Here is a 14089-nt window from a genome sequence, read left to right as displayed (position 1 = left end):
TCAAGCGGATATATCTGTTCTGGGGCTACCATGGAAGAAATCTGTATTAGAACGGCGAAAATAATGCAGCAAAGAGTCATTGCGGCGTATCGAATCCGGGACATTGCCGCTGATTTTGGTACGAAGCTTCCAGCCGATTTTGAACTGAATCATTTTCTCGACTTGCGTAAGTATTTTATCGCCAGACAATAATGTTAGTCGGACTTTTTATTACTTCTATATACAATGTGTATATTTTTTATATTTTACTGTGGCAGCGCCTTCTTTTCTCATTGTCAGTATTCATTCACTTCCCATTAATTAAAATCTAAATACGCGTGCCGTATCGATTTGTTCGAATGAAGAAAAGCTTAAGAGTCGAAATCTAGCCACTTTTCCTTTTTCCTTATGGGCCCGCTTAGCAAAAACGCTAAATCTATGGTCAAAACGCAAATATCGACATGAAACCGGGCCAATCAATGCCACTCGGTGCGGAACCAAGTATGGCGAGCAGTCAAAATCCCCCTCTGATCCATTGGCGATTTAAAAAAATCACTAGATATTTTGGACTGAGGTTGCTTGTGGATTAAATTAATGCAGAATTTTAAGGCAAGTCTAATGAAAATTGGTTTTAGCCTCTACGACCAATAGGAGCAGAGTTATTACTTAATTAGGCGTCTATATATTGACACAAAATTCGTACATTTTTCGAAAAAATGAGGATTGATCCAAGTAAGCGCTTTTAGTAGGACCAAAAATATGTTTCAGAGTTGCGATTGGTCTCATATCATCATTAACATGGAAAGCAATTTAGTTGTTCGGCATTTTCAACCATACCGTTGGGAAATTTTCGTGTTTTTTCTTAGCTACGAAATCACTCAAATTGAAATAATAAACCGATTTTCAAGTCCATCGATATGCCATAGAAAAATTAAATGTTACTTGGAAAAGGCGATTCTATCTACAGCGATTTGCAATTTAACAATTTATTTAAAAATGTTTCACTTTTTGTTCCAGCCATTGAATTGCTGAGTAAGATTGTGGTTAAACTGATGGCAACAAAGTGTACTTCACTAAGGCGAGAAGAGGAGGATATGATGGTGTTAATGCTGCCTGCCCTTCAACTCTATCTCGGCATGAGACCAAGAAAAGTCGATTTGACGGCTTTTCTGTCATTCTGTCCAAAACTACTCAAATACCAATATTTAAAAATGGTTGGTTGGTTTTATGATACAGATATCAGGCAATGTTTAATTTAATTTCTCTATGTTTATAGTCGGTGATTTGCATTTCTGAAAAGGCTGCTGACATTGAGGAACTGTCTCTGCTCGCCATTGAAGCTGATCCATTCTTCAGATTTTTTCCTGAGACTGCCGATGATGAACTGTTGCAGGCGTTGGAAAAATTAAAACGCCTAAAAGTGCTGAGAATTGAAGAAATTTGCAAGATCTACTTGATTCACATGATCAAGCTCTGCCAAAATCTCCCCAACTTGGAATATCTTCAATTCAACATAAAAGATGACGAAGACCAGTTGTATTACTTCCAAGACCTAAATTGGGCGGAAAAACTGAAAAAGGCAATGCCAAAATTGCAGGTTTTTCTGTATTTCACAGAACAATATGAGATGATCCCCATCTTGTTCAAGAGCTGCACTGAAAATCTCCCAAATCTTCGCGTAATCCGAGAATTTTCAAGCAGTTTCAGCACTTTTGAAGATTACGAGTCGTCAAGTCAAACTATAGCCTGCGCTTCGGGAACCTCAAACCTCAGACACTTGGAAGTTGCTTTTTACGATGTGGATGACGGCCATGTTGATTTAAGTCATTTACCATCGGCTTTCCCTTTGATCACGCATCTCGAGGTTAGTGTAAATTGCTTAATTGGACTGCTCCACTTTAATATGTTTAAAATATTTCAAAATAATTGGGATAGGAATTATTTTTAGTTGCTTTATTTCATTGTTGTTTCAGATTCATTGAAAAAATGAATGAATTAATGGATTTTTGTATCTTTCCGTCCTGGCCAAGAATGTTCACTGCAACCTAGATATTTTATATTTTCGCCTTTTTATTACATTGTTGATATTTTCTAAGAGCTATACCGCGATTTGTCAAACCGATATTATGATGTTTGGCACTTGTATTATTAGCACCAAAAAATGTCTGAGATGGTCTTTTAAATTTATTCAATTTTCAACAGATTTGTTGGTCGAATTCCGCCACCAGCGAAGCACGTAATTTGACCGCGTTGCTGCAACTCACCCACTTGGAAAGTCTGCAGTTCGTCAATGTGCCGCAGGACATTTTCCACCTCTTCATGGAAAAATTCGGACCAAATCTGCGGGCTATTCATCTAAATTATGATGAAGATTCTATTCGTGTATCGACAGAATATTCGCTCGGTCAACTTTTAGCTTTATGTCCAAAGCTAGAGAGACTCGCATTCGCGGCAGATTTCAAGGAAGATCCCGAGCCGATCACGTTTTTCAGCAATCTCAAGGAAGTCAGAATGGACTTCTGGTGGTAACTATAACTTTTTAATAAGTTTGCGAATCAAAAGCTCATTAATCTATAATTATCCAACAGCCCCTATGAAAACGATCACATTCGACTGACTGACATCCTTGGAGCTCCAAATTTGGAAAAGATAACTTTGCTCGGCGAATGCATTGACTTTGAGCAACTTAGGAGAGTGAGCACGTTAGTCGGAGAGAAGAAAATCCTGGGAAATCTGAAAGAACTTCATTTTATAGCACATGCCAGTTCATCAAACAATTTCCTAGCTGGATATTTCAAGGAAATAGCGGCGTTCATTAAATGCGTTGCAGCGTCGCTGGCAACCATTAGAGTCATTACGTTCGATTTACAATATCGTCACACCGCCGGCTACGCCGCGCTTGCAAGGAGCTTGGCGATTGGCAAAACGACAAATGACGAAATCGTTGGCATCACCGAGTTTTTTCAGTTTGTTCAATATTATCAAAATCTCAGTAGCGAGTTTGTCGAGTTGTTTGTCGACGAAGAGCTGATCGCCATTCTTCAACAATATAGTCGTTAGTTTTTACTCTAATAAAGTTTTTCTGTGTTTAAATTTTTGTCTTTCAGTATTTTTATATCAAAAATTAATCCCGAATTCTTGATAAGAAAAAAATACAAAATCCAATTCCCTGCTCCCATGAAAAGAGTATGACAAAGTTTTAGCTAAATTTTTAACTTACTTTCATAGCAACGTTAATAAAGGATATAGCGCATTTTAACAGAAAAATAAGTCTCAAATCTGTCATTTCCTCTGCTGAATGGTAGTTGTTAAAATGTCTGGTAGAGTCACAGCCGCAGCTCTGGAAGTGATTTGTTTTTATTAAAGATAATAAAAGCCACAACGATCTCTTTTCAGACTTGGCCTTTAATTGAAAGCCCTTTATTGCAGTCAATTTCAAAAAAAGAATTGAGCTGCAGCCAAAATTGACCTTGGTAGCAATTTAGATAACGACTTTATCGCTGGTCAAGTAGAAGGAAAAAAATTCAAAAGAGAAAGTTAACGCGGACGAGTCTTTGGCGTAACCGAATGAACTTTTCCAGGCTACCAAGACCTGAAATCCTTTTCCAGACCGAAATTAAATATGCTTTATTTTCCGTAGTTTCTGGCTCATTTGGCCATGCAAGGCGACCGTTGCATTTATACGTGGTTTTAGCGGCGCCGACGCTTATTTTTGGCTCTTTAGAGTTTCTCATGGCGGATTTTGCACTCGCGGCGAGCTGCAAATCGCACATATGCGGCTAAACGCTTTGTGGCGCTGCAGCTGAGTGCCTTGCGGTGTAGCGCTTAGCAGCGTCGCGGCGGACAGAGACTCAGCAAAGAGCGCTTTTGCAGCTGTGAGCGGTGTGGCGGCGATCGCCCGAGCGGCGCTTCGCCTCGAGCGCTGCACTTTGCGGCGCGGTGCGATATGCTAATTAAGCGAAATAACTTGCCTTTTAACAAAAATTACTGCAATGTTGAAACCATTTTTTTCAACATTTACCAATTTCTTGAAAGCAATGTTTTTGCACCTCAGTTTTCAATAATTTTCTAACTATCGGCTTGAAAATTAGTCAGAGATAAATTTTTGGAGAAATTGAGGCAATTTAAAAGAAAAAATCTGCAAAGTAGAGGAAATTTTGACGCAAATTTTAGATTTTCACAGGGAAAAAATTAATTTTTTGCATTTCTATCGCAAGAAATTGGTATAAGCAATGCAGAAATATTAAAACAATTAAATAATAATGTTATTTCGGAGACTCACTCTGTACTTGTCGACGGGGCCGAGCGGCCTTCCGCGCAGCTTTTCGGCCTCGATGTAGTGCGCCTCGAGCCAGAGGGCCTGCAGCTTGGCGTGGCTGTCCTTGCCGAACTTGTAGTGCTCGAGGATGTGGTAGAGCTCCTTGAAGTTGTTGCTGTGGAAGGCGACGATGGCCCTGGCGCGCAGCACGGCCTCGGTGCGCGACAGCTCGGCGAAGTTTGGATTGGCGACCGGCAGCGACCAGAGGAAGCGCGCCAGCCGCTCGACGTCGCCCGACTCCTCCAGCGTCTGGCACACCGCCGACACCTGGCTGCACGTGAAGTTGAGCGTCGGCAGCGCGAAGATGGGCAACAGCGGCCGCGGCTGCGGCAGCTCCGGCGTCGACACGGGCGACGACGTCGGCGTCGACGGCACCGACGACGCCATTTCTTCGTTTGTTACCTCTGAAACAGCAGACATGACCCAATTTTGGATTTAATCATTTGAATAAATTTAATTTCTAAATTTAATATCGGTAATTTTGATGGAAAATTCAAATTTGAGGTCACGGTTACACTGAAATAATTAATTTTATGGTTTTTATAAAAGAAATGTGGATTGATACAGGACAAAAATTGAAAATTATTTAAATTGTTTGAAGCAATAGAAACAGTTTATTGATTAAAAATTTGCAATAGTCAAAAAAGGGCCATTTGCCAAATTTGTAAAGTTTTCTCCAAAATTTGGAGCGCTTGACCACATTTTCTTGGCAGATTTCAATTCCTCTCGTCGAAATCTGTCCAAACAGTGTATGAAACCTTTTAGGGGAACTCTTTTGTTGTGAAATGAAATAGGATTTCAAGTAAGGAGACAGTCCTCGCCGTTTAAAAAGCATGAAAACTTTGCAGCCACTTTTCTAAAAATATTTGATGCTGCTACTCACAATCAGGTCAATTTCGGCTTTAATTGAATCCTAAAAGGGATCAGTCCCATGCAGTATCAATACGCTGTTATATATTTTAAAAGAAATTAATGAAGAAATTGCGAAGTGTTCGCAATTCTAAAATAACAATCAAACAGAAACGAATGCAATATGCACGGTAAACATTAAAAAATTAAATTTCCAAAGAAATTGTCCTTTTAGCAAGAAGAATTTAATATACTTTTGATTCCCGCAGGTATTATAAATATCGAATTATGCAATCTGGTGATTAAATTGCATCAAATAATCTTTTAGAAAAAATATCCCTCTACATTATTCAAGAAGCTGAGTCTGGATGACTCGTTTCATAATTCGCAGTAATCATAACCATATTATACCATATATTATACTGCTGTGCGTGTACCCACGCAACGATTCATTTCTCACCGATTCACGTCTCGGCCAAAACGCCAAATGACCAACACGGTTTTGATTGTCTACTAATTTGAAAAGTTGATGAATCACAACTCACAAGCTCTCATTTGAAAGGTCTCGCCCTGCCCTACCACTCGGCCAAATCTGATGACCTTTTTCAGGGTCCCCGAGCCATTTTTCCCGAGTTTTCCAACGCCATGCACCGACAATTCCGGGCCCACTCGCGCCTATTTTGCGTTTCTCAACACGATTCACGAGTAAAATGAAAGAGATAGCAACTACGAAGGCGATTGCATGCCATCCTCTCGACGGATTTTCCGTTTTTTTTAACTCTAAATAAGTCTGTACAGCTAACCAGCCAGTCCGCCACCGAAATGTACATATATAGGGAGGTGATGCAACTACCACACAGTAAAAAATGGTCTCTCCCATCAGCTGACGCAAGCGCAGCTGCCCAGCCCACCGCAAGCCTCGAGCTCAATTGCTCGGCTCCTGCATGCAACAAGAATAAAATGCTCGAGCAGGGCTTGCAATGAAGCATGTTTCACCTACAGGAACAGACCAAAAATATGCGAAAATCGAGTTGTAAAAATACTACCAGCTTTTTAAAATTAAAACCAGTGACAAAGTTTTAGAATCGAACAATTACTATCTGAATGCAAGTTTAATAAGAGACACATGCAACTCAATTTTATAAATATATTCTGCATTCGACAGTACTGGATTTAAATTAAATTTCATGAATTTAATCTAGAGAGATTGAATGGGGCAAACTGTGAGAAAAAATTCAAACGTTTTTTAAAGAAAATATTTAGTTTTTAGAACTCTGATTTATGTACTTTTTATTTTCTGTCAAATAAGCTCTTTTTAATGAATATAACGTGCTAAAAATTATTAATGCGCTGGATTTTCATTGTTAAATAAAAAAAAAACGGGCAAAGCAAACACAAACAGGCAAATAATTCGTAATTGTCGAGCATTGAAGTCTCTTCAAACGCCTGCTCTCGCTGCGAATAGGCAGTGCACCAAACTACTTAGCAGCGCCAGTTGCCTAACCCCCATAGATTTTCTTGTCGAATTCATACTAAACACACAAAAATTTCACTCCCTTTTTGGACTTTCTTAAGGGGCTTTCCAGGCCCCTTAAGAAATGCGTCAGGCCTTCAAGACCGTCTTCGACGGAGTTTTCCCGACCAAAATGTCCAGCGCAACGTGCGAACCTTTTTCCCGCCAAAACAATGTGAACGAATGATGCGAGAAGTGCGCATGCGTGAGAGCTGGCTGGATCTGACAAAGAAGTCATTCATACAGGCGGTCTCTCTGCAAGTGCTCAAACCAGCTCTGACGCATGCGCACTTCTCGCATCATTCGTTCACATTGTTTTGGCGGGAAAAAAGTTCGCACGTCACACTGCACTTTTTGGTCGGGAAAAACATCCACTTAACCTAATTAGACCGTCAAGAATCGATTGGTGTGCTCAGAAACTTCGTAAAAGACGTTATTTAAAAATGTATTTAAGAAAAAGCCTCTAAATTTAAAGTTATAGACCTTTGACCTTGTCCGAAGACCTAATGTTTGGTGTTCATTCTATCAGGCTTGACACGAGGAATCTAATGAACACTTTAATTTTAAAATAGAACTACAAATAAATGAGCAATCGGATTCTCAGGGTATTAAAAATAGGAATTAATTTTCAGATATTTTAAAGGATTGATAATTTATCATAATTTCAATCTTAAAATGGTGCCTGTACTAAAATTAAATGTAAATAACTGTTTATTCTTCGTCATAAACTAGTCCGGAAATGAAACCGCGTGTCGCTGATAGTGCGTGTCGCGGTCGCTAATCTGAAAAGCATATATTATAGCAGTCGTGAGCGGGGCATCAGTTACGAGCAACATGCTGCAAAAAATGAATTCTTTTATCGAGTCGCTGTGGGACGTTTCTCGCTTCGACGCCCACGTGACGACGGGCGACCACCGGTACGCCGGCACCGACTCGAGTGTCCACTTGCAGCTGGTGGACAAGTCAGGCGCCGAGTCCGAGGCCACGAGCCTGGACAGGTTATTCGTCAACGACCACGAACGCGGCCAGACCCACTCGTACGGGCTCAAATCCAAGGGGCTGCAGACGCCGCTGGACCAGCTCGATCACATCATTATCTGGAGAGGAGCCAGCATTACAGGAGATGACAATTGGTTCCTCGACCGCATCGAGGTAAAATTTCTAGCACTGTAATTAAAAAAATGTTCGGGAGAATTTAATTAAAAAAAAACGCTTCAGAGAAAATGCTCCAACATTTGAAGTTGGCAGATTGAATATAAGCTCAGCTGCCTTAAAGAATAATTCCAGATTATTTTTCACATTATACATGACGAGAGACCGAAATAAATGTTTGTAAATACAAAAATACTGCTAAAAAAATGTTGGTACGTCATTATAAAAAAATTTATTTTAAGATTTTTGCTCTGCAGATAAATTTTATAAAGGTTACAAAACCCAGAAATAAACCCTTGTCTGAGAATTTAAAGATTAAATTGAAAAAATGACAAAACATACATCAAATAAAAAAAACATTATTTTGTTATCAATATCTTCTAATTGTTTAAATTAAATTTAAGCTAGTATATTGCTTATAAATATATTGCTCATGTTGTAAAACTAAGTAATATTCAGTCTAATACACCGAATGCATGTAAGCCTTAAGTGTTCGAAGCCGCCAACAGATTGCTGCACCTACACTCTAGTAAAATAATTTAGTTTTTAATCCCTTCTGCCGCAATTTCAGACTCAATCCTGCTTCTGTGCATTCTTCACTTAATTTGATTTCTTTTGATGTGCTGAAAAAACCAAACTCAGTCCAGCTATTCGCAGCAGAAACGTCGGAATATATTTTTTTATTTCAAAAAATAGTTTTTCACGATTCTACGGCGATTGGCTGAACCGATTTTGATTTTCAGCACGGCAAAAGAAAGCATATTAAGTGAAGAGCTCACAGTGGCAAGATTGAGTCTGAAATCGCAGCGGAAGGCCTTAAAATCGAGAGTCTACGGTGGCGCCATCTGTTGACGGCTTCGAACAATAAAAAAGACTCATGCAACCGGCGTATTAAAAATATCCTTATATCCTTCCAATGATCTAAATGAAGCAGATAAATTAATTCAACCTCATTTAGACACTAATGCTGTACAAATAAGTAATAATTATTTATAAATGTTTATATGTAATAGAATAAGATTTAAATTTTCCTCTCCCTTTCTTATTCAAATTATGAAATTATTTTAAATTTCAGCGTTTCTCTGTATGGATGACTACAATAAGTCAGCTTTTTAATTAACATTCTTTTAAATGCTCGTTAAAAAATAATTTTTGCGGTTTTCAGGAACCACACAAACATGTTATGTAAAAATTAAAAAAGGAAACTCCTCTGCGTAATCTCTGTGGTTAACGGAGAGTGTGGTATAATTTATTGCACTATTTCTTAATTTTCATGTTGACATTTTTATCAAGTGTCTTTTAAGGCAACTGCATTTTTGCTAATTTCTATTATTCTTTTCTTGATGCAAATTTAGAATTATTTTTAAACATTTGCACGTGATTTACAGCCCTAAAAATCTTCTAAGAATTATAAAAAAAAAAACATTTTGCCGCATGAGTCAGTCATAATTGTTTTAAACAAATCTGGATAAAAAATTACTAATTTTATCGATATGAAGTTGAAGGGAAATATATAAAGATTAATATTTGCAACAGATCGAAGACAAAAAAGAAAGACATCGGTACATGTTCCCGGTGCAGCGGTGGATCGAGGTGGAGCGGCGCTATCACTTTTACGAATTCGACGCGTTTCTGCCGCAAGACGACAGACAGCCGGAAATTCGGTGCCTCGAGTTGGACCGCAAGAGGAATTTGTATCAATTCAGGGAGACAATCGAAAGGGGGCCCAGACAGGTCTGCTTTTATAACTGTGCTCTCGGGAAAATTGATTTATTTAATTTTAAATTTAAATTGATTGCAGATTAAGGAATTGCCTGACGAAGAAAAGTTCTCGGAAAAATATGAGGTACAAGGAAATAATATAGAGCCGAAAAGCAATGATTTTTGTTTAAATGACGTGTTTCCAGTTTGATTTGTTGACGCTGAAGGCGAAACTAATAGCCAGGCAGTACCACCTAGAGTTCACAACTGAAGAATGGGATTCCCTGGAAGATGTGAAAAATATCTACTTCCCAGATAGCACATTTTACAAACCGGAGGTTAGAATTTTGCTTATTTAATTCTCCATATAGATCAGGGTTCGCATAAATCCGTATTTTCCGGGAAAATCGGAATAGATTGTTTTTTGCGGGTCGTGTTTCAGCGATTCTTTGTCCAAAACACTTTCATTTTATAAAAAATCTCATGATGGATGAACATAAATAGGAATTTTTAAAAAATCAGTAAAAATGACCCGTTGCGTTTGAAAAACCTCCTACTTTTATGATACCATGCGAAAGTTATGCGGATATTTGAGGCTAAATTAATCCCCTTGCTACTCGGCCCCTGGAACCTGAAGAATCCCTTCGTCGAAATTATTTTTAGAGCTTGCAAGTAAACTGCGCATGTGTCAAACCAGCGCGGCGACCAATCAGATGCGCCGGCTCTCTTGGCCCCCCAGCGATCATCCCTCTAAAGATCCAGTGTAAGTTAAGGAGAAGTAGAGTATCAACTCTGATGTCACTGTCGCCTGCTGAGTTTCTACACTCCTTACCTTACACTGATAGTGTCAGAGCGGTGTTTAGATTTATGATCGCTGGGGGGCCTATAGAGCTGACGCATCTGATTGGTCGCCGCGCTGCTTTGCGCCAAAACAAGACTTGACGCATGCGCAGTTTACTTGCAAGCTCTGCAATTCATTTCGGCGAAGGGTTCCCAGGGTTCGAGTGGCACGGGAGTTTTAATTTAGCCTCAAATATCCGTAACTTTCGCTTGGTATACTTAAAATCGGAAGGTTTTTTACAAACGCAACGCGTCTCAGACTTTTTTGGCGCGATCGACCTTTTCAAATAAGTTGAATTCGGAAACACCAAAAACTGGTGATTTTTTGCGCAATGAAACATACAGTTCATCTTATTAATAGATTTACAAAGACCGAACAATAAATTACAATGATTTAAATCAACATACAAAAATGATTATGAATTCATTTATTTCAATATTTAAAATATTGCTACAGGCACAGTTAAAAACTTAAAACTTAGTATTCGACACTAAAGAGATAGGGCTCTGTGCATATCAAAGAGCAAAAAGTAATTAAGTAAGAGAGGTCAGAGATACTATTTTTGTTCGTGGTTTTGAGCAGCAAACCGCAGTATCCGGTATCCGCATCCTTATTTTTGTGACAAAGTGTATCGCGAGTAAATATTTTTGCTACATTTTTTGATGAGGTTAAATTAATTGTAGCCATGAATTTTCTTTTAAAGTGCTCCGAATATTGGACCGAAGATCGATGGTTTGGGCTGCAGAGAGTGCAAGGGGTGAATGCAGTTATGATTTCTCTCTGCACCCAAATCCCAGCAAAGTAAAGATAAATTTTAATAAAAGATCAGCTTTTTACACGCAGTTTAATTCAGGTTTGCTATTGAGGAGGACAAAATCGAGCCGTTTTTGGAGGGAATCCCTTTGAAAGACGCCCTGCGGAGCAACAAAATTTTCATTGTGGATTTCAAGATTCTGGATGGAGTTCCGTGCAGAGCGGAAATTACGTCAAAGGTGAGATTCATTTAAATGGTGGAAATTTTTGAAATTAAATTTATTTACAGTTGGTTGCGCCGATTGCTTTGTTTTACCTGAACAAACGGAACGAGCTCATGCCGATTGCGATTCAGCTTTTCCAAGAGCCGTCTGGTGTTAATCCGGTTTATTATCCCAGCGATCCGCGTCTCACCTGGATCATGGCCAAAATGTTTTTCAACATGGCCGATGCGCAAATACACCAGGCTTGCACCCACCTGGGCAAGTTGATGAATATTTCTTAGGGGTTTGTCAAAAATGGAGTTTTATATGAATTAATTAATTAAAAAATCAAATTATTTGGAAAATAAGCTTCAAAGAGGTTATTTACTATCTAATTTTCATTACATTCAGTTTAAAAATAATTAAATTTAACGAAATTATTTATTTATTTAAAGGTTACACGCATTTGTTGATGGAATCGTTGTGCGTTGCGGTTCACAGGCATTTATCGCCATCACACCCCATCTTCCGTCTCCTGGCGCCTCACTTTCTCTATTTGCTGATGATCAACGCGTACGTATACACGCTGCTTTTTATTTATAAGGTTGCAAGAGTGAAATAATTCCTCAGACGCGGCTTGGAAAGAATAATTTCACCCGGAGGATGGGTAGATAGCGTCATGACCATGGGCAGTCCAGGAATGCATGAGCTCATCAGAAGAGGGTAATCAAAAAATTTCTAGAATGTCGGCCAAAAAAATCTAAAATAAATTATATCTGACAGTGGACAATATTTCTTTTTTTGCCATTTGCTAAAATACTAGTCAAAGTTTTAGTGGATCAATTGTTTTAATTCACCAGTTGCATAAACCCTAAGTGTTCGAAGCCACCAACAGACTTTCGCTTTTAAGGCACTTCCGCTGCGATTTCAGACTCAATCTAGCTATTTTGCTTTTTTTAATTAATTTGCTAATTTTTGACGTGCTGAAAACCAAAATCGGTTCAGCCAATCACCGAAGAATTATGGAAAAACTATTTTTTGAAATAAAAAATCTTTTCCAACGTTTCTACGGCGAATGTCTGAACCGATTTTGGTTTTCAGCACGTCAAAAAAAAGCAAATTAATTAAAAAAATTAAAATAGCTACATTGAGTCTGAAATCGCAGCGAAAATGCATTAAAACCGCTTAAAACAAAATTTTTAAGAAAGTCTGTGGTTGCGCCATCTGTTGGCGGCTTCAATAACTAAGGGTTTATGCAACTGGTCAATTAGAAAAATAAATATTTGTCGTGTGTCATCAAGTGATTACAAATAAAATTAAAATATTAAATAAGACTCTGGAGTCTAAAAATCGAAATATTGCTTTAAATAGTTTTAGTCAGTGGCGTTTGGACGTCCAGGGCGACTTGGAAAAGGATTTTGAGTCCAGAGGCGTGCTCGACCCCAAAATCCTCCCTTACTACCCCTTCCGTGACGACGCGGTGCCGTTTTTCAACGTGATTAAAAATTACGTCAAGAACGTGGTCAATTATTACTACAGTAAAAGAACCTTTTTTACTTTTGCGACATAATAAAAATAATATTTTTAAATAAAAAAGACAGTCCTGAGAAACTCGAAGGAGACTTCGAGGTGCAGCGCTGGGTGAAAGAAATGGCCACGTCGCAGGCGGAGGGCGGCCTTGGGATGGCAGGAGTGCCAGAAAAAATAGAGAGTCTCGAGCAGTTGGTGCAGATCTGCAGCATCGTCGTGGCTACGTGCAGCATTGGCCACGCGGGCGCCAACTTTCAGCAGTACGACGTCTACGGCTTTGCGCCCAATTACCCTGGACTCTTGAACAAATTGCCACCGGAGACAAAAGTATATAATTATAAGATTTTCCGGGGATGAATTATTTAAATTCTAATTTTTTCCAGAGGGAAATGACGGAACAGGAACTGGTTGCGTTTTTACCAAATAAAACCGCGGCCCTCGACATGATGGTGAGAAAAACTGGACAAAAATAGCTTAATTTATGGATAGAACACAAATAATAAAGTAATTTAGACAAATTTGGACAAAAATAAGCTAAAACTATTTCTAAGTAAGGCTCAAAATAAATTTACGCGGATATTCTGTCTAAAATTCACAGCTGTGAAATTGGTCCAAGGCTGAATTTTGTGTTCCATTATCTCCTGGCCTTTTTAACAATTTATTCAATCTAATTGTAGGTGTTAACAAAAATTTTGAGCACAAAAGGAACGAAGAGCCTCGGCGACTTCGAGGTGCAGTACCTCTACGACCCTTGCGTCGTCCAAATTACCAACGAGTAACAAACTGCCATGTTACAGAGCCGCGCGGTATTAATGATTCATGAAATTTAGGTTTCGTTTGGAATTGAAGAAGCTGTCGCAAGAAATCAAAGTGCGCAACAAGACGAGAGAGTTCAAATACGGCTGGCTCGACCCTGAAATCGTGCCCAACTCAATCAGCATTTAATTTTTAATGAAAAACATGTATGATCCGAGTTTTGCGCGCTTTTTTGTTTATATATAATGACCCATTTTTTACGAGATAAAGACCGCCTAGACAAAAATGCTTAATATCATTGAAGGAAAATTAAAATTTAATATAAACCCATTTTAAATAATTTTTAATTGGAAATTCTTTCGAGGATTTGTTCTTCTTTCATCTTATAGTGTATCGGAATAGAGGATAAATTAATAAACAAAATAGTAAGTATATACCCCTATTATTTCATGTACAAAAATACATCATAGATATAATATATTAACAAATATTTT

General features: G+C 38.5%; 2 protein-coding genes across 2 annotated transcripts; one reads left to right on the top strand and one right to left on the bottom strand.

Moving 5' to 3' along the window:
* Positions 1–3709: 3709 nt before the first annotated feature.
* LOC135937423 (homeobox protein SIX6-like) lies at positions 3710–4691 on the bottom strand. Its single transcript, XM_065480574.1, has 2 exons — positions 4262–4691; positions 3710–3928 (listed from the first exon to the last, which is right to left on the bottom strand). The coding sequence occupies exons 1-2, from the start codon at positions 4682–4684 to the stop codon at positions 3710–3712; spliced, it is 642 nt and encodes a 213-aa protein (XP_065336646.1). The 5' UTR covers positions 4685–4691.
* A 2787-nt stretch (positions 4692–7478) lies between these two features.
* On the top strand, positions 7479–14027 carry LOC135936825 (allene oxide synthase-lipoxygenase protein-like). Its single transcript, XM_065479795.1, has 14 exons — positions 7479–7811; positions 9348–9545; positions 9613–9657; positions 9719–9850; positions 11057–11154; positions 11207–11345; positions 11396–11588; positions 11765–11882; positions 11940–12032; positions 12681–12847; positions 12907–13166; positions 13223–13288; positions 13517–13614; positions 13670–14027. The coding sequence occupies exons 1-14, from the start codon at positions 7494–7496 to the stop codon at positions 13782–13784; spliced, it is 2040 nt and encodes a 679-aa protein (XP_065335867.1). The 5' UTR covers positions 7479–7493; the 3' UTR covers positions 13785–14027.
* The last annotated feature ends 62 nt before the right edge of the window (positions 14028–14089 follow it).

Source organism: Cloeon dipterum, chromosome 2 (genome assembly GCF_949628265.1).
Source record: "Cloeon dipterum chromosome 2, ieCloDipt1.1, whole genome shotgun sequence".
NCBI classification, from domain to species: Eukaryota; Metazoa; Arthropoda; class Insecta; order Ephemeroptera; family Baetidae; genus Cloeon; species Cloeon dipterum.
Note: the sequence above shows the minus strand (reverse complement) of the source record. Positions and strands in the feature narration are given on the sequence as shown.